Source organism: Brassica oleracea, chromosome C1 (genome assembly GCF_000695525.1).
Source record: "Brassica oleracea var. oleracea cultivar TO1000 chromosome C1, BOL, whole genome shotgun sequence".
Classification (NCBI taxonomy): Eukaryota; Viridiplantae; Streptophyta; class Magnoliopsida; order Brassicales; family Brassicaceae; genus Brassica; species Brassica oleracea.
Genome location: NC_027748.1, coordinates 43,719,486 through 43,742,561, shown reverse-complemented (window position 1 = coordinate 43,742,561; position 23,076 = coordinate 43,719,486). Strand labels below are relative to the sequence as shown.

General features: G+C 38.0%; 4 protein-coding genes across 5 annotated transcripts; 2 read left to right on the top strand and 2 right to left on the bottom strand.

Annotated features, from left to right (window-relative positions):
• The first annotated feature begins 7,093 nt into the window (after window positions 1-7,093).
• On the top strand, window positions 7,094-9,506 carry LOC106344315 (homeobox-leucine zipper protein HAT5-like). Its single transcript, XM_013783739.1, has 4 exons — window positions 7,094-7,487; window positions 7,569-7,702; window positions 7,788-8,027; window positions 8,935-9,506. Exons 1-4 carry the CDS (start codon window positions 7,409-7,411, stop codon window positions 9,292-9,294), a joined length of 813 nt encoding a protein of 270 aa, XP_013639193.1. The 5' UTR covers window positions 7,094-7,408; the 3' UTR covers window positions 9,295-9,506.
• A 154-nt stretch (window positions 9,507-9,660) lies between these two features.
• LOC106344173 (methyl-CpG-binding domain-containing protein 9-like) lies at window positions 9,661-18,580 on the bottom strand. 2 transcript variants are annotated; one of them, XM_013783615.1, is made up of 10 exons: window positions 17,969-18,580; window positions 17,225-17,837; window positions 16,040-17,146; window positions 15,257-15,937; window positions 14,503-14,805; window positions 14,001-14,336; window positions 13,534-13,632; window positions 12,781-13,215; window positions 10,401-12,431; window positions 9,661-10,292 (listed from the first exon to the last, which is right to left on the bottom strand). In XM_013783615.1, exons 1-10 carry the CDS (start codon window positions 18,472-18,474, stop codon window positions 9,984-9,986), a joined length of 6,420 nt encoding a protein of 2,139 aa, XP_013639069.1. In that variant the 5' UTR covers window positions 18,475-18,580; the 3' UTR covers window positions 9,661-9,983. The 2 variants fall into 2 exon arrangements, with proteins under 2 accessions (XP_013639069.1, XP_013639116.1); XM_013783662.1 differs by having other exon boundaries at window positions 9,984-10,292; window positions 17,231-17,837; window positions 17,969-18,474.
• A 1,675-nt stretch (window positions 18,581-20,255) lies between these two features.
• Window positions 20,256-21,460, bottom strand: LOC106342083 (photosynthetic NDH subunit of lumenal location 3, chloroplastic-like). The gene is made up of 3 exons (XM_013780908.1): window positions 21,134-21,460; window positions 20,657-20,943; window positions 20,256-20,574 (listed from the first exon to the last, which is right to left on the bottom strand). Exons 1-3 carry the CDS (start codon window positions 21,405-21,407, stop codon window positions 20,476-20,478), a joined length of 660 nt encoding a protein of 219 aa, XP_013636362.1. The 5' UTR covers window positions 21,408-21,460; the 3' UTR covers window positions 20,256-20,475.
• A 178-nt stretch (window positions 21,461-21,638) lies between these two features.
• LOC106344097 (mediator of RNA polymerase II transcription subunit 11) lies at window positions 21,639-22,981 on the top strand. Its single transcript, XM_013783516.1, has 4 exons — window positions 21,639-21,763; window positions 21,847-21,911; window positions 21,995-22,111; window positions 22,419-22,981. Exons 2-4 carry the CDS (start codon window positions 21,858-21,860, stop codon window positions 22,593-22,595), a joined length of 348 nt encoding a protein of 115 aa, XP_013638970.1. The 5' UTR covers window positions 21,639-21,763; window positions 21,847-21,857; the 3' UTR covers window positions 22,596-22,981.
• Window positions 22,982-23,076: the final 95 nt, after the last annotated feature.

Genomic DNA, 23,076 nt, shown 5'->3' with positions numbered 1-23,076 from the left:
ATGGACAAAATCATTATCACTTGTCTCTCGTTTTCTTCAAATTGATAGGACTGTTAGATACACATTCCATACTTCATCATCTGCTCTGATTTTTTTGGTTTCAGAATCACACCTAAAATCAAAACTTCAAAAAAAAAAAAATTTGCAAAGCTTTGGTACCTAGACTTCAAGATCTTCATCTTATTTTTATACTAACCATAGGTTTTGTAAATCCAACCTTTTGTTGTAGAGTTGTAAGTATTCTGGATTCGACCATCAATTTTTTGAGTTTACCATTGGCATCACAAAAACCTTGATTGATTGCATCCACTAGTAACCTCAATAACAACTTGTGCTCAGGTTCAGACCATGAATGGTATTGACCTTTACCTTTTATGTCATTAGGATCTCCCATTATTTGTAAGCCAACTAGTCATATAACACCATAGAGATTATAAGAACCAAACTAACTAATATATAGTCTTTGTAACATCATATCTAAAAATAATGAATTAACAAGTTCTAAATTGATCGTAAAAGACTCAAATTCATAGACGAACATCATCCAAACTCATGACAAGTACACAAAATAATGAAACCAATCTGAAACCAAGTAAACTGAAAAGAATACTCACTTTGATAAATAAAAGAGAGATTGATGCACCTATTCTATCCTTAGTTTTGCAAGCCTCTTCCCATGTTTGTGATCTTATATACACAGATATATATATACCTATCTAACCCTAATTAAAAAAAAAAATAAACAAAAGAAGCCTATCATATTTATTTAGTTTTTCTTAAAACATCCCATAAAGTTTTTGAGAGTTGAAGCAGAGAAGTCCTTCTTCTCTGTTCAATCAAAATACATATCCAGTCTACTACCTTAGCTTGCATATTTGGAGCAATCTCACATAATACTTCCTAAAGCTTTTGAGAGTTGAAGCAACGTGTTTGAGAATCATGATAAGGAATCGACGAATGTGGCAGAAGCTTCATTGTCACTGTCGTGCTTGTGAGAAAAAGTGCGGAGAGATTCAGGTCAACACAGAGTTATAGAGAGCGAAATTTTCTGATGTAGACACTGGTTTGGGAGAGATTGTGGTGAAGTCGTAGCGTTTGAGATATGGATCATCGATTTCTTTGGCCAATTTTTTATATTGGTTTTGGGTTTTGTCAAATAACAGGTATAAATGTGTGATTTGTATTACGCTAGTTTTGACTAAAAATCATTAAAAAGTTTGCTTCAAATCTCTTTGTTATTTTTTTCTTTTCAGAATTGTGTGTCTTTCAATAACAGTGGATTTGATTTAGTTTTTATAAATTGTTAATTAAATAACACTGGATTGCAAGTGATTTGTGGTGACTTTAGATAAATGTCATATTCAATAACACAAGATTTGAGAAAAAAATTAGAAATCATTAGTTAAATAACTAGGGATTTTAAAACAAAACCAAAACACTTTAGAATCCACGATTCAATACACCCCAAATCCACAATTAGAAATCAATACTTTTTTGCTTCCTTTCTTTCTGAAAAAACATTAACTTTCCCAAATCCAATTTTATTTACAGTTTTTTTTCCACTACCAATACTTGTGTCGTTAAGGCGTCAAGAACGGTAATATATGAGATTTCTAACTATGAGTAGAGAAAGCAAATCACACAAAAATTAGGAAAATGCATATATTAACCTAATTTTAAACTGCAAATTCTTTGTTCTTCATCAATTATCAGGCCCGGCCGGGAAAAAAATTGAACTGAAAGCAAACTATAAATATATACCTATAAATTAACAACTAAACACTCAAAAGTTAATTCCAATAGTATTAAGGTTTTGAACCTTCCACCTCTCTTGCGAGGATTTCACAACCTTAATTTTAACTAATTACGCTAATAGATATTTTGTTAAAAATGGTCGAAACTTTACATTACATATTCTAAATTGGATTGGAAGTACGTGCTTTCCCACGCTTCTGCTCAGGATCGGTACTACAACTATATATGCATGCATATTAAGAAAAAGCGTACATACTCATGTAAATATTTATGCAACTATGCTAGCATGAATGTGTTGATAAAGTCATAAGCATGCATATATGGAGTATTTGCATTTTGGGTAGCTGAAGAGTCAAGAAGAAACTGATGAAAATGAACCGAGGAATATATATCATGTATATAATTTTTTGGATGTTTACTTATTACTTGTGTCAAATTATAAACTACCACTCATCATATTAATAGAATATAACTACGTTCATCAATGAAAACAAGAACCCGAAATGGAAAGAAAACGAAATAGTAAAAAATAATAATAGCGGAGGGAGAATATTTCATCTTTCTTCTTTCTTCTCTGATTACGTAAGAAATCATCGAATACAGAAGACAAGGCAAACAAAATGCGTAGGGACTTGAGTAATAAACACAGAAAGTGATATCATATTTTCAACTTAAACTAATACGGCCATAACCAGTTCCATTGCACCTAGTCTGTTTTTCTTCTTCTTCATAAGGTGACATGAAATCGATACTCGACAAAATATCGGTTGTTGCATACTTTTATGATTTTTTTAATTTTCTTTTAAATTCATTTTGAGACGTAACTGGACTTGACACTGTTTGCAAAATTAATCCCAATGCTTATTGCTTAACCTTAAATGTAATATAAAATGACAGAATGTCGTGCAAGATTGCTGCAAGGTTCATCAAGATTAGGGAAAAGAAATAGGAGTGACGTGAACTTCGATTACTACTAAATTTTATAATGAATGGAAAATAATATGACAAAGCTGTGGAAAAATGTAAAAACACAGGATGATGATGATCGTTAGATTTTTTTCAGATCAACCGGCAGATCCGACACGCACCCGACCATCGAGCATGCACCCTATTTAAAACACTCTGGCAGAACCACCACAGCTGATTAAAAAAAGAAGTCTCTATTTTTTTTAATACCCCATATAGCTAAAAGGGTATATTCAGAGCCAACGGCTAAGATCTGTTTCCATGTCCACTCGCCAAAGAAAGTGGACCCCACTGAGCTCAAAAAAAGTCCACTCCAGACTGTAAAACTCAATCATATTCGAACTACCAGAATTGCCCTTGTTTAGAGAAATTGTATCACGCAATCACAGAAGAAGCATAGAGATATAAATATATCACGATAGCTTTGATATAAAAAAAAAAATAATATATATATATATATATATCACGATAGCATGAAATAATTGTGTTCATTTTCAATAATAACATATTTGCTGTCCAGAAAAAACAAAATATATAGATACATCATATCTAATTAAATCAAGCACGATATATTAATATCGCTGATATAGACGTAGTTAGTTATTCTCATTATATTGTTCATCGCCATTTCAATAAAAAAATCCATTCCCTCCTAAATTGTGAAATATAGGAAGAAAAAAACTAGATAAAGGAGATCTTAGAAAATAGAAGAAAATATGTTTTTAAACACCAAAAACTTATATTTAATTAAGGTTTAATGAATTAAGACGGACATATATGTATTTGATTAAAACTATAAATAAAATCTAAAAATACTAAAAGCAGGATATCAAGTCCTCTTAACGCGTTCACGTCAGCTGAAAAAATCAGCCAATAAAAAACAGTGTTTTTGCCACATCACCTATTTCCGACGACTTGAGTTCATATCTTGGGTTTGTACATTTTGGTTTCTTATTTGCATTTACTTTCGATCCACATCCAGCCCAATATTGTGTAACCCTAACTTTGGAGCAAGTTCATCTCCCCGACTCTTCCACTTCGTCTTCATCAATTCATTTTTTTTTCTAAGCTCCGTGAGCTCTCCATCATCAATGAATTATGACCTCTTTAATGTCTTCTTTATCGTTTCGTCTCTCTTTCTTCACGTATATAGATTGCTAACTGGTTCGTCGAGATTTACTTCCAAACAATCTCCGAAAACCTCCGTCAAACTATCTTGAGCTGTTGCGATGAAATCCAACGGCAACTCACATGTCTCCACCGGTAAGTCTCCCATAGCTTTTAATTTCAAGGTCATCCCAGCAGGTTCATCAGGATCGGAACTACAATTCCGACTGATACATTTCTGAGAGGCGAGAAACACTGCAAAAGGAGGGTCTCTTATTGGCCTCGAACTTCTCCTCATTGACGACGAACAGGTATGTGTGTTTTCTCATAAATTTTTTACATCTGTGTCTAAAGCAATCTCCAAAACCACTTGCTAATTATTTAGACGTACTCTGAGTATGTCTGCTTCTTTTTTTTTAATCTTAATCCATTGTGTCTATGTACTCTTCTCAAAAGAATCATCATGACCAGGTCCATGAACCATGGCACAAGGCTTAGAGGCTAACAAGTGGATGTTGTGATTAAGGTCTTGAAACCTGGAATTGAAGATTTCTTAGTGGCAGATTTGAACTTTATCAACGACGTTGCCCGTATACTGGTATGCTCTCAAGTAGTTGTTGAGAATCACGTCTCCTCTGTCTTAATTTAGAGTTGATGCTAAGTTATTCTCTAAACATATATCCTTACTCTTGCTTAGAAATCCCGGAAGTGTTTTCGTTACAACCATATGATCAGAGTTGTGATGTTTTGTTATCTTTTTTTTTGGTTGGTCTCTATCATATCTAACAACTTATATTTTTCCTTTTGTTGGTATCTTTTTCTGCCTGATTTCAGCTCTATACGCTCATAAATGGCTTGAGTTCAAGATTCTAGACAATGCTACAGTTTACACGCCACCAAGTTGTTAAGGTATCTGCTCCTTCTTTGTGTGATTTTCAACTTTTTTTTAACTAATATGCATCCCTATACTGCACATGAGGTATGCCTTATGAATATATCATTGGTCTTAGTCCAAGTGATTTAGTTTGTTTAGATGTCTAAGCTTATATATGTTTCTCCTTAATGGCACTGGTCAATTAATATAGTTAAGTTCTGTGTTTTTATATGTCAGGAATTGTTTCTTACTAAATGGATTGGGGTGCATTGTTGTTGGGCACTATTCTTAGGTTTCTCATCAAACTACTAACATGTCTGATCGACTCATCAATTTCCACTCCATGACCAAAAATCAGGTATGTTCTTAATTATATTTTCTCCAGAAAAATGAGAGCACTAAGAATTGTCTCTTAGTTGTTTTGATTTTGATTATTTTATTTCCCACGAGACATCATGAATGATGTATGCCATGACTCAAACCGAAACCGTCAGACGAAAAAGATTTAAATAAAGACCTTATGGCTCGGGCTTTTGTTGTGTGTAGGAGTAAAAGCACCTCCAAGATTAGGAGATACAAGGATCCTCATTAAACGAACTTTTTTACCATCACTGGAACAGCAAGGAGAAAGAAGAAGAGCTTTCAAGGATTAAGGATGTAAGAGCTGGTGAAGAGGACGCTGCATGCAGTGACAAGATCAACGACCAGATAAACAGATGAACAAACCGGATATAGAATTCCTGAACAGCAAGATAATATTTGCAAACTTCCAGTGCATCGTATATTTTGGCTTCCGCTTTGAGTAAAATATGTATATGTTTCACAACATTGAGTATTTAGAGATTTTGTATTTGATACCTATTTGAGACTCCGTTTATTTTTGATATATATAGAGAGCTCATAGAAATCTTGGGGCTGGTCAAGAAAGAGGTACAATGTCCACAATGATATATGATCATCTCGATAAATAGTTTGCTTGATTATCAAATTGTATCCTAGAAAACTGCAACTGTCGGGGTTTTTAAAATATTGACCTGCAACTACACTTATATGCTTCACAACTAGCTAAACATAACGCAAACTTACACTGCATGTTTTTAAAAATTAACATCAATTCTATAAATGGACAAACCCAACACATACGAAACTCATACAAACAATCCAACAAATGGGCCCACATGAATTTAGTGAATGTGAGAAAACTAAAATTACCTCACCAACACAATTAGCACCAGCTGGCCACTGCTACCAAGCTAATATGCATAGCCTAATTTCATAATAATAATCTCATTTCTTTCGTCTCACCTCCTACACACATTCAAGCTTACTAGCATCAAAGCACTTTCTATGCTACACCCAATAAATCTACAACCCACACATAATACAAATGTTAAAACCATACAACCAACCCTGAATATATATAAACACAATACATGTTTTATGTTCACTAATACAAACACATAGAAAAACCACATATTATATAACAAACAACATCCCGCGCGTGTAGGGGGTTAAACCGTAAACGGATAAAAAAACAATTTTGAAGTCATTAGAAAATAAAACATATGAACCACCATCAAATGGATTAAAAAAAATTACACTCATTGGAGAATAAAACATACGAACCACCATCAAATGGATCAAAAACAATTTTACACTCATTAGAGAATAAAACATACGAATCGGGAATACCACTAGTAAATAGTAAAAAGAGAAGAGATATGTAAAGAAGTTTCATTAAAAAATTTGAGATCAATGTTCTAAAGAAGATAATGAAGTCGGATTCGATACCGACGTTGAAATATCATCCAATCAATGCAGTTTGAAAATAGTTGATGACCGTTTTTGGGAATGATCGTTATGTTAGAGAGAGAGAGATGTTGATTGTTCCTCCATTAAAATCCTTGGTGAAAGAGAGTTGGGCTAAGAACTCTAGTTTTAGAGATTTAGAGTACTAATTGAGAAGAATAATTGATGCTATTCCCAAACTAAGACATTCATCGTGGCAGTTATGAGCTCAGCGATGAAATGCAACAAAAGAAGTGGATTCGTAAGAGGCAAAAACCAGTGGAACTAAAAGTAGAACCACAAATTTTAGTTTTAGAGCACTCGTCGGAAAAAATAACAAATGTAATTTTTAAACAATCAAAGAAACTCATCGCAACAGTTATAAGCTCAGTAAAAGTGATATGCGATGGGGGGGAGAGGGTGTAGTCGTGTAGAAGAGTCCGGTTTTAATATAAGAAAGTATATGAATGCAGTTTAAATTTTTGGTAACATAAAAATTTATAAATATATATATATATAGGTTAGATGAAGAGAGGGGGTAATAGGGTCATTTAACAGAGATTGATTGCGGTATAAAATAGCGCGCTTATGATTTAGCAAAGCCAAAGGCTAAAGGAAACTCTCTCTCTCTCTCTCTCTCTCTCTCTCTGAATTTAATTGAGATTTAAATGATCGGATAAACCATATTTCGAAAACTCTGGTACACCCTCCGGGGGTATTGCAGTTGATGATGGGATTTTGCATCTGTCCGTTGGAATCTCCGACGAGATTACTATGGAGTACAAGCTTCTTCCGACATAAGATCATCATCATCTTCTAATCCTCGCTTAGCTTCATCGGTCTTTCTCTTTACTTTGAACCCAATCCTCTCTGTTTCCTTGTTCATTTTACATCTGCTATTTTCTTTCTGGTTAACCGATGGAATCCAATTCCTTTTTCTTCGATCCTTCTCTCTCCCATGGCAACATGTTCTTCCTCAATCCCGCCGCCGTCCAAGGTCTTATTCTCTGTTTCGTTGCAATTTTTGAACTTTGGTTTTATCTGAAATTTTATACGTTTTTTTGTATGTTTTACAAAGGAGCAAGATCGATGATGAACATGGAGGAATCATCAAAGCGAAGGCCCTTCTTTTGCTCCCACGAGGATCTCTACGACGATGACTATTACGACGATCACACACCCGACAAAAAGCGTCGCCTCACTTCCCAACAGGTTTCCGCATGTTTTTTTTATTACCTGTAAATCCACACACTATTTGAACCGAGTTGTCTTTAATTATTAATGATTTCTGTCTCAGGTGCATCTGCTGGAGAAAAGCTTCGAGACGGAGAACAAGCTGGAGCCAGAGCGCAAGACTCAGCTTGCCAACAAGCTTGGTCTTCAGCCTAGGCAAGTTGCTGTCTGGTTTCAAAACCGCCGCGCTCGTTGGAAAACAAAGCAGCTCGAGAGAGACTTCAGTCTCCTCAAGTCTTCTTACGACCAACTCCTCTCTAACTACGACTCCATCCTCAAGGACAACCATCTCCTCAGATCCGAGGTATTTACATTCCCTTTTCAAACGTAAATGGAGTATTATTAATAAAAATGATTAGTGAATCTATTTTTATGCTTTGATCAAAAAAAAAAAAAAAAAAAGAATCTATTTTTATGCCTTATTGGTCCAAAGGAGCAAAAGCATCAAATGAAAGAAAGGATATGCTTTTCCTTCTTTCTTTTCTTTTAACACAATCAGAAAGAGATAGAGCTGGAAATTTTAATCATTGCCCGCGGGCCCCGCTCCGTTTGACCCGCCGCGGGGCGGATGTGGGTCGAACCATTTGAAATTTTTAAATCGCGGGTGCGGATGCGGGTCGAGATTATTTTGAGCGGGGCGGGTGCGGGTCAGCCGAATTTGAATCGCGGGTACCCGCCAACCCGCAAATTAAAAAAAACAAAAAACATTTTTGAAAAAAAAAACATTTTTTCGTAAAATATATAAAAAACAATAAATATTTGTATAATTTTAATTATAAATATATTTTTTTAATAGTATTTTTTAAAAATAACTATTATATAAATAAAAAATAATTATTTTTAATTAAAATAATTATTATATAATTAGAAAATAATCATTTTTAATTAAAATAACTATTTTTAATATAATTAATATTACCCGCGGGGTTGGCGGGTTACCCGCGGATTTTGGCGGGGCGGGTGCGGATATAAAAGTTTTTGTTTGCGGGTTACGCGGATCGAGTTTTTGAATCGAAAAAATGATTCGATCCGCGGCGGGGCGGGGCGAGTCGGGGCGGGTTGAGAACCCAGCACTAGAAAGAGACATTGGGAATCAAATCAATCATAAGAATTTTAAAAAATTAATATTTATCTTCTTATGGGAGGTTGCTTGTGTGTGTGTGATTAAAAAGTTTAAAAGCATCTCTCTCTCTCTTTTTTTGTTTCCACAGTTGACTTCCTTGGCCGAGAAGCTCCAAGCCAAAGAAGACACAACTAACAAGCCACCGGGTCAAGTGCCCGAAGCAAACCCCCAGCAGCAGCTTCATCCGGTGAACATGAACCATATCGAACCGCCAATCAAAACAGAGGACCGGTTGAGTTCAGGGAGCACGGTACTAGACGAAGACGCACCTCAACTACTAGACAGCTGCGACTCTTACTTCCCTAACATCGCACCCATCCACCACTCGGAGGAACACAACAACAACGGCAGTGTTAATGATCTGAGCTGTTTCGTTGACGTATTTGTGCCCACCACTTCGCCGCCGCACGGTCACGGTGAATCATTAGGATTCTGGGGCTGGACTTGAATGTTAAATGCAAAATACAATCTGTATTTTATATTTTATGTTTTATGTTTTTGTGTGTGTGTTTTTTCCTTAAAATACAGCAATGTCGTTTCCATGTTGACGTAAATTTGTGGACGGGTGGTGTGATTCCCCAATTCCACGGTATTTATCAGTTATTATATATAAATGTTACTGTGAAAACATGTTTATAAAGAGTCAAAAGTGAAAAAATATTTTATGGTTCGATAAGTTCACTGGTTATTATTTTACCTATCGGAACCTATACGCAGAAGAAGAGAGGTCGAAGCCTCTCATAATCATCCGTTCACTGTTTATAGAGCGAGAGAGATATATAAAGAATCAAAGTTTCCGTTCTAAAACATCAAATCAGCTCATGTCTAAAAAAGCGGCTTTAATACTACTACTAGTTAATTCCACATTAGTTTGTCTCCTACATATATGTATGTGTACGTACACATACTCTCTCCGCTCATCCACCTGTTAGACCCACTTTCAATCCCCCCTTCAGTTCCAAGAACGATCTAAACCACCAAACCGGATCTCAACATCCCCAACAGACTGAAACATTCCCCATATCTACACAAACACACATTGATTGGCTCCACTTTGATTTAAAAAAAAAGCGACCATTTCCGTTTCATGTTCTTGCACGCTCAAGCTTTTCTACTTGTGTGGTTTCAAGTAAATTGTTATGCTCCCTCAGGTTCTTTCCTTTTCTTACCAGACCTTCTGTTAGCTCTGCTGCTTCTTTCTTGTGGATCTGTTACACGTTGAGACTTCTGCTCTTGTAAGCCTATCTCCTTTGTCTCATCCATAGGATCTGACTGAGTTATGCCTTTATCGTACATAATCGCTGCCTCGAGGGAGAAGATGTGAAGGGATAGCGCAGAGAGCGTCGAGATTTTAGCAGCCGCTGATAGAGAAGACCAGTACCACCATTCATTTTTCAAGTACTCTGTCTTTATCATGTCTTCTACCACAATTGCTGCCTGAACCAACTGAATATCAAAAAATGTCAAAGGCATACACATTAGAAAATCCAGATTATATGGGTATTATATAGAGAGGAGTAAAAGGTATATTATATATATATATAAGAACTAAACCTCGAAAATGCTTTGTGCCGATTTAACAAAAGCACGCCAAGCTCGTCTACGGTCTGGATGTGATTTCGATGGTCTTAAAGCTTCTTCAGGTAGTGCCACATCCATATCAAGCAAGTTGGTTTTAAGGAATCTGAAAACCGGCAAAGCTTTGCCAGTAACACGTTTCAAAGAAGCCTGTGGAACCACACAGCAGCCTTTTAACCCACTACCTGTAGACTTTTTGTTCTTTTCCTCTGAGTTGTCAAATCCCATTCCGCTCAGTTTATTCAGCGGATTGCCAAGATCATCTGTCACAGATCTGTCCAATGATTCAGAATTCAAGCCTTCACCATTGGCTTCAGAACCAGTAAAAATCACCTGATCCCCTGAATCACCACCATCTAGCTTATTGCAAGTGGCCGATATGAGCATTGCGTCGTTAAGATGAATAGATGGCAACGGAATAAATGTTGGACTTCCATTTGAACTGATCAGACCAATCTCTTTAACCAAATCTCTGTTAGAATCCTTTGTCACAAACTTGGAGCAGATCTCCTCAAAATGGTACGGGGAAATAGATTCTTCTTCTTGATATCTTATCAACCCAGAACCAAGTTCAGAAACATTGGATATTTCAGCTTTATCTTTGCCAGCGCTAGACTTTACACTAAGATAATCGGATTTCAGGCTTTCTTTTGCTTTTGAAGAATCAGATTTTTCTTTGCCTTCTTCAGTTGCTAATGAATAAGGAACACACTTACTCTCGGCGTGCTCCTCAAATTCATCATCACTTGCAAATGTTTTGTGGCATATGAGGCAGTGAATCATGGATGGCAAAATGGATTCCAAGCATTCGCATCTACACAGTTTCTCTCGCTCTGCAAACTTTGTCTTCTTCCCCCGTTTTTTATAGGTTTCGATCTCTAGTTTGATGCATGGACCATATCTCTTCTCCATTGCCATGGCAGCCTTGGTCACAAGATCCCCAGCCATTATTGGAGAGGACGAATTCTCAGCTTGTTTGATTTCCCTTTGAAGATCCCCAAATCGTAACCTTTTCCAGCACATAATAGACTCTCTCAGCTCTCTTTCTTTTGGGTCATCATCATGAAGCCATAGGACAAGCTCGCTAATCTCCGCTTCAGTTTCGTAATATGTCCAGGGTGAGACCATTAGTCTTCCATGGTCAACGGCATGGAGAAATGGGGAGGGAACTTTTGAACCTGTCAAATCAACTTGTACAGCTTTCTGCAACGACATGCTTCCATCAACCAAAATACGAGGATGTTCTTCTGCGAAGTAGCAACCCCAATATAGACGACCACTACCATCACTTCCCAGAAAGTCTCTTCGTATAGATTGCCTTAGAATCTGTGATTCTATGCTTCTGATTGATTGCTGCAGATTCTGTATTTCATTACTAGTGGCATTCAAATCCTGTCGACAAGCCTGCAACTCTTGGGAAGCCAGAGAAGATGCATCATGTGCTGTCTTCAATTCCACCGCATTGGGATTTATAGTGTGTGTTTCACGGTTCTTTCCAACTGATTTGTACAAGGTCTCTGTGGTATCTTCTATTTCACAAGACATATGCTCCGTTACCTCTATTGGCAACTCGTTCCTTCCAGGGGATGTAACTTTTTCTGGGGTGGGAATTTTGTTCTCACTGGAAATGACATTTGACCCTCTAGTTTGAGCATGGGTCTCAATCGGAGCTTTTCCCTGATTATTGGTAAGAAACGCAGCAGAGGACGTGCCATCATCATGAGGAATCCTGTCTCCAACATTCTCCTGTTGTTGATGACGTCCATGGTGGTCTGCAAAGCTACTTGAATTTTGTGGTTCGCCCATCTCCTTTAGAATACTTGGTTCAACCTTTGCGAGTTTAGCCGTCAGAAATTCTTGCCGCAATTTTGTGTTTTTCCATTCTGAGGAAAGAGAGCGCAACTTCTGCTGCATTTCAATTAAGGCTTCGGCACACTGCTCGAGATGTTGATGAACAAGGGATGAGCTAAGCAGTTCATCGCATAGAAGCTTAAGCACCAGGATTCTCTGCATTAAAACCAAAAGAAATTGACCAGATTACTAACAGCAGCAGGCACATATGCTTGTACTAATTTTAAGACAAAGAGAGCTATAAAATAGTTTTTTGCGCACTAGTCTTTAGTCAGTTGACTCAATTTAACCGGAATTCTAAACGGTAGAAAAATAAATATATAAAGACTTCCTTCCTTCGAAAAATCCACAGAATGTGCAAGTGTCAAATATAATAATTGTTGCTACATAAGCTAAAGATCACAACATGACAATATAATCATGATATTCATCTCCAAAATGAGAAGGGAAAGGTGACACATTTCAAATGAATGACCAAAAATGAGAGAAGAGGTTCAAAACTTACCTCCTCAGCACTGAACTCCCAGTAGTCTTTTTCGTCCATCACATCTACCAGACGAGCAGCTGTTTCCATAGAAGCTCGGGTAAGTTCCCCCTGATACTTTCTACCTTTCCGCCGTCTGACTAGTTTGTTCGATTCCAAAGCATCTTGAGCCATGCGCTTGGCAATGACACATGAGGGACAATACCAATTTCCATCAGGAATTCTAATAAGAGGGGGATTCAAACAATATGTGTGATACTCCGCATCGCATGTATCACACAAGAGAACACTGTCATCATCTTTGTCAACGCCACATATTTTACATACCCCCTCATCCCACGGGGCCTTGGGAAGCTTATTTACTGAAACAACAATGTCCTTAATTTCCTTCCTCATCTCTGCACTTAGACATTCCAATTTTCTGTAGTCCATAAGTTTCTGAGCAAGTGGTAGAACCTATACCAGCAAACAAATAAAGGCTTAAAACTTGAGTAAATAATTGCACTCGACACTGCAACTATTTTCTTAGGATAACATGCATACAATTCCTGGAAACTGAAAGGCAAGCACAACGATAATTCTACAAGCACACAAAAGGAAAAACCCTTCGAAAGCACCTAACTCTGATCTCAAAGACCTATAACTTTCACAAACGATAAGCCTTAACAAAATTTGTTTGATGAGACTGTCTCGACCATTTGACTTCAAGAGGCTACTAAGCTGTGAACATACGTTGTACAGAGCATAGCAGAAAAGGGAGAAAAGGACACAAACCTCAGCTTCGTATAGTGACTTAAATTTTTTAGACAATGTTTCAACCAGTTCTAAAGAATCAGGCTGATCCGCATACATAACACGTATACAACTCCACAGCTGCAAATCAGAAAGTGAAAATTAGCATGTCATCCATGAAACAAGATAAAGTTGCATGCATAAACGAAACGGAGTCCAGGAGTATAACCATCACAATGAAATTTAAAAAATAAGTCAACCATGTACTGGCAGACTCAATTGGTTCGATTTCTAATCATAGCTAAAACGTTATCCAACAGCTGAGCAGCTAAATTTATGGGTGTTAACACTTTTACATTCATGCATCCAAATGAATAGTGCAAAACTAACAGCACAAAGATGCAATACCCAAAATGGAGATGTGTCACTTTTAGAAACTAGTTCTCATATCGCACAAAAAGCATCATGCCATCAATTGCAGAAAATCAGACAAAGAGGGAGAATCCTACCTCAAGAATATCCTCAAGAAAAGCTTCAGTTGATCCGTCATACGCACCGACAGCCAACCGCAAATCAATAGTTCTAAAGTCTAGGGGACGCGAAACCATTGCAGGTGATCCCAAGAGTCCGTCATCATCATTATCATTTAAATTCAGTAACTTTCGCCCCAATAAAGTACAAAACACTTTATCCTCGTCTACAGCTGCAACATCACGCAGCACAGCACGACATTTCTTCATAATGACATCAGAAACACCAATAGACGTCCTCTTTTTGGTTCCTTTGACAGACTTCTGCACCAAATCACCACCTCGAACATCGGCTAGCAATGAGAGGACAGCTTTCTGTATTCAGTAAAGGGAAATAATATCATATGTCATCAGACTGAGATTAAATCACCGGAAGAACAAGTGACAGAAAAGGGAATTCGAGAAACAAGAAATTTCCAATTACGCAATTCAAAATTTAATGTACTTTAGGAGGGAAGAGCATTGGTTTTAGAGATTGAACCTTTGTCGGTCCTGATGCATTGCCTTTATATACTTCTTTACTGATGGAATGCTCTAATATCTTCTTTGCCCACTCTGGTGGATTTCTCTCTAAAGCATCATAGACACACTTTCTGATTCTAGTCCCAACATTTGTTGGAAGCTTTCTCACAGGTTCCAGAACCAGTGCCCATTCTGGAATATCACCATTGCAAGCGTTTGTCTCAGTAGCATCAAGGCCATCAGAATCATCATCTTCCACAGAGAGAACATCATTTTCTCTTGTCAAAGAACCAAATATTTTTTTAATAGCCTCTGCAAGTAACTGAAGATAAAGAGTTAAAATGTATACGTAAATCCAAAGATCATTCTGTCTCTGTGAGAGTGGTTTAGGAATGTAAGTATATTAACACTCAACAATCAAAGACTTGCCCGGAAGATAATACTCATTACAACACAAAGCAAATCGATTTTTCAGACTGTATAATTAAACAGGACCTTCGGGATATTCAAGAGTAACAGAATATAAATGTCAAAATATAGAAGGCAAAAGAACTTAACACTCTAGACTCACCTATAATTGGAACATATCTTCTAATAAGCTTGAGAAAGATCAACCTGACTAATTTCGTGGAAGGTAAACGATAGAACATTTGAAGGCCAAGAAAAACCGCACATAGGTTCCGAAAGAGACACTAAATTTGTGATCCCGTCAACCAGTAATACAAGTATGATATGTAACCCAGAAAATAAATAGAAAAATAACAAAAACATACCATTGAATCGGCTTCCATCCCATCCACTCCTGTAAGTGAACCACAGAGCAAACCACCATCCCCTTGTAAGCAACGGAATACCTTACCACTTTCACGAGCAGCAATCTCCGCTGATTCGAGGTTCCCATCCATTGATAAAAGAGATAAAATGTACCTACGGGCCAATTCAGGCCATGTGAACTCGTTAACAGGAAGCATATGCAGCTTATTTCTTTTAGCAGAAAGTGTACTGTCATCCTTTTTCCGTCCCCGTCTGGATCTTGATTCTCCAGAATCAAAGTTTGGATCAACAAATGCAGCTACCTTGGATTGCAACTCACATATTAGCACTTGCAGAAGCGAAATGTGAGTCTTTGTTAGAAGTGCACCCACGCACGGCCCACGAGAGGAATTTGAAATGTTGAACTCAGTAGAATCCCCTGCTTTCGTCTCTTTTAGTACAGAAGCGAAGGTATTTCCCGAAGAAAAAGGTTGGCGAGATTCATCCAACAAAGACAAAACTTTAGTAGGTGTACGATCCTTATCACTAATGTTCATCTCACTTCTATTAACTTCTTTCCCAGATTTATCAAGAAACAAACCATCGAACACTGGATTGACAATCTCTTGTTCAAGCTTCTCAGGTGAGAAAGCCTCTCCCAAACCCAAAATTTCACGGAAACGCCAGAACACTTCAGATACCTGATCAGGCAAACATAAAAATGACTGTTATACATGTGGCAGGACTTGGTGAATGGAGGGGTACTTTGTAGATTACTATATAATAAAAACACATGAATGTACCTGAAGGAAGTCACCAACAACCACAGGAGGAAGCCTCAAACACATAGGCCTCCCGGGAGGAGGGTGTGGATTGCTGAAACCATGACCACCATTTAGTTTATGCCTTTTGGCTTTCCGAGATATCTCACCAAAAACTTCTTCCCTGACATTTTCTCCAACTTTTGGTTTGGCAATAAGCGCTCCTTCTGCTACAGTTACAGAAACAGAAGAACTTCTAGTCTTCAGAGACCTATAATTTGAACATGATTCGACACCAGGCATACGTTCAATCATTTCCTGTACAAAATCTGCATCAAGCCCAAACCTGCTTTGATCCAGCCACCTTGACAAAACATCAACTAGAGATGCAATCTCGCTATTATCCTTTCCACCACATGTAGCACTGTGAGGAGCCAAAGAACAGCAAAATCTTGACAAAGATAAAATCACATTGTCTTTCTCATTTCTTGTATCCCAGTTGATTTCCCTCGTTTCTCTGTCAACATGCTTGCAACGGAAGTTCATGGTACCCTTGTGCTTCAGGACATTGGAACATGCATCAACAAGTTTTTGAGACACCTTTTGCCATGCAACAGACAATGAATCTTCTTCCACAATAATATCGCCAATCTCAACCTCATGCTGCTGATTATAGGATAGAGTATTATTTAAGTCTACTTGCGAAGAACCAACTTCCGAGCGCAAGCAATAGAATGTACTGGAGAAACTCTTCTCCTGTAAACAAGACAATATATCATCTCCAAGTGGTGGGGATGGATCTGAAAGAAGGATTTCAACAGTGTCATCATCATGTTCTTGAATACTGTCTCTTCGATCACCTCGTTTGTCAATGTTCTGTTCCACCATTTCATCAATCTTTGGGCAGGAGAAGACAGTTGATCCAACTGGAACAAATGATTTAGAGCATGGTGACCGTGTAATCTTGAAAACAGGGCCAGAGCTACCACCAGATACTTCACAAGTAAATAAAGACCCTGTGATTTTATCATGCCAGCAGGACTTATATCCTATTGGATAAATCATGTTGACATTGTGGTAAGACTGTCTTATGTCAATTCGTCCAAGCGAGAGGACAAAGAAATCTTCAAATTGCATAGGAAGTCCTTTCTGAAAGTCAAAATACACAAACATGAGGGTTTAAAAAACAAAAAACAAAGAGAAACCAGTTGAGAATCGAAGTTTTACACTTACATTAGCTTCCTCACAACCGCATCCATTATTCCTAGAGCTAAGAGATTCACTAGCCTGAAAAAGAGTACCAGATGAAATGGCAAAAGGGGGCATCGTCTGACCATTGTATGGAAAACGACTGAGCTGAGCACTCATTGAACTACCCTTTTGGTCAGGGAAATTATTGGTTGGCCATCTTGATGTCTTTCTTCTCTTGGGCATATTCAATCTTTCTTGAAGAAGAGAACTCTCATTCCTGATATCAGTATCCATACAGCTGTGGTTACCATTAGTTGCCAAGCCGAGATAAAAAGCAACATCTTGTATTGAACTAAATGTTTTTCCACTCGGAGCACAATACACCGCACAGAGATGATAGCCATTTAAAGGCTGTTTAAATTCGACATGCCAACCGTCTTCTAAAACTCCGTGCCTTTCAGATATGAAATGCCTGAGATTTTGCAATAAGAGCTCGCTTGGATCCAAGGATGGGAATCTGATGGGCAAACTACTGTTGCCGAGGTTTGATGGGAAGCCAAAATCTAAAGTAAGTGCTCTACCAGGATCCAGAAAGCTTGAATGCGTCATTGAATGTTCAAAAGAGTTCCCCATGGCCAGCATATGCTTTCTGGAGAAGAAAAAACAAACAAGGAAGCACATGAGCCATCCATCAGTGCTTTTTCTTGTCCATCTCAAACCAATAATATTTCAGTTCGTAAAAAATAAACCCTAACGCATAGTCGGAAAATAGATGCTTACCTCGAATCTGATGGATCCTCGCCTCCGTATCCCTCGGCATCACTCGGCGGCGAGGCGTTCATATCCAGGATGAGCTTGGACTTCACCCCCAACGGCCACAGTTTGCTCCTCCCGCCGCCGGCAACACAGTCGCTGCACATCCAATCGGCGGAAGGAGGCGCCTCCACTCCGTCGTTAACACAGCTAAGATGAAACCCTCGCTCACAAGCGTCGCAGACTACTACGAGCTCCATCGACTCCGGCCTTCCACAGGCGCCGCACGCGGCATCCCGATCCGGCTCAGGAACCTCTGCAGGGGCTCCAGGCGCTGGGTCCGGATTATCATGAATTGACCTAACAACTTCAACGGGTTCATACTCTCCGTCATCGTCCTGAACAGCGCCGCCGGGAGTAGCGCCGGTAGGGATTTCGTTAAGATCGATGCCGAGAAAGGAGCGATTATCTTCGTCGAGAGCGGCGCTCCTGGTCTCTCCGAGTTGCTTTTTCGTAGAATCAGTGAGTTCCATTATTCGATTAGGTTGTTGAGATCGAGCATTGCCTTTACATTTGAAGACGAAGAAAGAAGCAACTTCGAAGAGAAAGAGGTTTTCTTATTAATTTTCGACTTCGAGAGAGAACGAAAAAAAAAAACGTGAATTATCTTTTTTTTTTTTTTGGTGTGCGTTTTAAACTTTTTTTTGTTTGTTTCTAATTTACTCAATTAGTAGTTCATTGTAGCCTTAACAACAAAGGTAAAATGAGATTATTGTTGTATTCGGCATATTTAATTCCATTTACGTAATTGCATGATAGCAAGGAATGAATGTAAAATATGAAAAGAAAATAGTTACTTTAGATTGTTGCTTTTATATTTGAATAATATATTATCACATGATAATTACAATTTTGAGTGTGGGGGTGGTTTCATTGGTAAAGCGGTAAAAGATAAGTAGGAACTAGGAAGCAATGGACCTTTAGTTAGGCCTGGGCATTCGGGGTCCCAATCGGGTTTCGGTTTTATCCAATCGGGTTTCGGTTTTTCGGGTTTATCAAAATCAGTCCCATTCGGATTATATGAAAGTTCGGTTCGGGACCGGTTCGGGTTCTATCGGGTTCGGGTCGGGGTTAGTAAATCTTCAAAGAACCGGTACAACCCAATATACCTTCGGGTTCGGGTCCTAATCCGTTTTTCGGTTTAAAAGTACCTGATTTTTACCTATTTTATAACCAAAACATGAGTAAAATCGGTTCTTCAGTTTTAAAATACCTGATTTGTACCTATTTTGTAACCAAAACTTAAGTAAAATCAAAAATAAGGAACATCAACCGTGATCATTCAAAATCAAACGAAAAGTAAACATATTTACTGATAAAAAGAAAACCAAATAAATAAAAGCATAAAACGAAAACAAAATTCTCATGAAATGAGAAACATTGTTTAACGAAAACAAAATCAAATTCTAAATAATTCAAGATTCAACGGCCATCTTCAACCATCAACCTTCATGTAATAGAACCACCAACCTTCATGAAGGTTGGTGGTTCTATTACATGAAGGTTCATATTAGAAATTGAGATCATGTTTGGTACAAGATCTTTTCGAGGTTTTGAATGTTTCAGGTTCTATCGGATATCCATTTAGATTCGGGTTCGGTTCAGATAATACCCATAACCCGAAATACCACAGAACAAGATCCATTCGGTATTTACGTCGGGTTCGGATCGGTTCGGATTCATTTTTATCGGATCGGATTCGGTTCGGGTTTTCGGGTTCGGTTTATTTGCCCAGCCCTACCTTTAGTGGTCAAAAATATGTTACTGTGTCAGAAGAAAGGTAAAGAATTTAAAACCATTGGCATCACGAGGAAAGTAACTCAAGGAAGAAGGTGTAATGTATACGTTAATGATGCTACTAATCGCTTTTTCTTTTTCTTTTTTTTAATACTAAAGCAGTCATTTGTATACCAATCTGCAAATCATTTGGTACATTAATCTAAGATTGTGTCGGTTATAACTAATAATTGACTACCTAGCCCTAATCAACTGATTCGTCTAGTGGACCAAGTGTTGACATAGAACCTGCACACAAGCCCAAAGCAGGAATGTTACAATTATCAGGGACCTCTTTATCAAGTTTTCTAACACAGAGTCGACTAGATCTACCTGTCCCAGTAGTAAAGTAGAAAAGTGTACAATATTGCAACAAAATAGTTTGAAACGTGGTTTGTTTCATCAATGTACATGTTCTTGTAACCTATGTCAATGTGTATACTCTCATTCATTAATGTGTAGAAACTATATATAAGGGTTGGGAGATAAACTGGTCCAAGCAGCTTAAAACAAGCATTTATACATACAAGAGAATTGGCTAGATTATCATTCTCCCAATATTACATTTTTCTTATTAGCTTTTAAGGTTTTTTTTTTTTGTGTTGGTATGCAAGATTACATTTCATGATCACAGAGTGTTATCCACCGTGAATGAGTGATCTTCAGCAGCAAGTAAACCAGTGAAAACTGAACTGGCTTCAGGCCATTCTGGTCATAACTTCTTGGAGAAGAAACTTTGTATCTTTGTAACACGATTCTGTCTCGGCTAAGTTCTTCGTTTTAGCTGCATCTTCAAGCTGTGTAGAAAGAAAAAATAATACATCAACACTCTCTTCATATTAGAGTAAACCAGATGAAGACTGGTGTTAGTGGTGATACCTTTTCAAAGTTGTCGAACAATCTATTGGCCAAATCAGTGAGAGGCAGCTTGTCTTGGGAGGCAGCAGCAGAGATGAGATTGTCGAAATCGTAGAACAAGAAGGTGGATTTAAGCCTCAAGTACTTTTTAACATAGTTTAAAGTGTCTGGTCCGATCAAATCCTCCATAGCTAAGAGATCGAAAGCATACTTTTTAACTCTATACGTTCTTCCTTTGGTCCCGATGTCAGCTACATACACTCCTTTCTTCAAGAAAGATCTCGTTCCTGTCTGCTCGTTCACGATATCTGAGGAAGAAGAAAACCGAAAATTTTATGAACTGAGCAAGTTGCACGGCTCCGAAGTTTCAAATTTTGTTAAGGACAAAGTCAATATGCTTTTCAACAAAAAAAAAGAAAAGAAAAGAAAATGAAATCAAGAACCAAGGCAAACTTATCAGATCGAGCATCAAGAGTTTGGATAGAGAAGATTGCTTACTGTTGTAAATAGGAGGAGTTGGAAGAGGACCATCTATCCAAAACCCATTGTTGTCTTGTGCCAACGAAACATCATTACCGCTGAAAGTTCCAGTGAGAGCTATGGAGACAGCAAATCCAAGTGTCATCATCCGTCTTGGAAGCTGTACCGAGTCATCAGTGGTGGTTTTCCTACAAACAAACCCGCTCGATTTTACGATCTTCCGAGTCTCACGTAGTTTAGATGTCGAGAGTAAAGTGTTGGTAAAAGTGTTAAGGTCTATGAAGTGAGCCATTGATTGTAGTTACAGAGGAAGCTTTGCCCTTTAAGGATGAGAGCTTCTTCTGTTCTTGTGTTGGTTTCGTTTTTTTTTTTTTTATCCGTTGATAAAAAAGAGGGAAGCTGGTTATCACAAATGCTTTATCTGAAGGAAGGGGTGTTTCCGTAATTCGATACATTAAATACGTGCTGTTCCAAGAGTTATGAAGTAGAATTCGTGCCGTTTTAACGTGACGAACTTCTTTTTTATCTTCTCTTCTCCGTCGCAGTTCTTCATCCCGCCGTCTGATTATCCGATTTCTCCGTGTTCACTGTCTCTACCAACGACGTTTCCTCCTGTCTCCCTCTCCTGTGCTCCAAAGCGCAATTCAGGTGCCCCACTGCTCCGATTTTAATATTTAGTGAGTAGATTTTGGAATTATTGGTGATAAAATTTCAGTTTTCATATCATTTAGAGAGATCGTGGATGGATCCGCAGACGCAGAACACTTCGTTGCAACGCCTTCAGAATGTAGAGAGGGTGAGATTTCACGGAACAATCATTGTATAGTTTAAAACTCCGACAATTGGAAGTTTAATTGATTTGAATCTGGGGCGGCGCAGAGAGTGGTAAGGGTATTGGACATAGCTGGAGGAGTGATGGAAGAGCTGGCGAGCCCTTCTGGGCCCAGGAAAGATTTCGTCAACAGCCATTGCCGAGAGTTCATGCAATCCATCAAGGTTGATTACTCTTCTTCTTCACTTCATTTGCCATTTTCACCTTATAGAGAGTCTTGAGCTTTTTAAGGTTTATGAATGGTGATATTACCTTTGGATTCTACTGCTACCTGTTTGGGACACAAGTCTAGATTATTAATGCTCATTTCTAACTTCATCTGTTATAAGAATCTCGTTGATCAACAAAACAATTTGGGCTCTCATTTCACACAAGTCTTAATTGATTGTGTTAACCACAAATTTTCAGCTAACATTTGGATGTACAGATATGCTTTCACATTTGGATGAACTTGTTGTGAAATTTTGGCAGGATATTCAAGTGACACTAAGGGAAGAGATCAAAAGCGCCTGCGAGTACCGTCCCTTTGAGAAATGCGACTACAATTCAAGGATAGCTAATGAGATCTGCTTCCAGAAGCTTGAATATGTTCTCTCACAGCTTCATGATCTTAAAAAAACCGTCGACCGGTATCCTTCTTCCGATTGAACTCGTTATGAATCTCTTTTTGCAGACTTTCTCTCGAGTTTGTTGAACTTTTACAAAATCTCCTCTATGCTGGTTTTAGTTAAATATTTACAAAACTCTTCCTTGAGCCATTATGATGTATTAGTTTCTAGAATAAGACAGGCTATCCTCTGCTTGTGGCACAAGTAAGTAAGCTTTTCATAAAATGTATTTGATTTTGCTAAAAAGATTAGGTGAAGTTAGTTAGACCATTCACATGCAATGAATTAGATGCATCAATTGGGAGTTAGCCACGTCAGCTTATTTATAGAACCTCCCCCAGACCAAAGCTAGCAAAGGGTTTAGTGAGAACCGGTACTTCTCTGTTAGCGGTTATGCCGGTTCACGCTCTGTTTTTAAATGCCAGCTCAAGAGACGCGTTTGATTGGAGAAGGCAAATCTCGAAACTTGAAAACTAGGGTTTTACAAGTTTGTGATGAGAAGAAGAGGAACAAAGATCTAA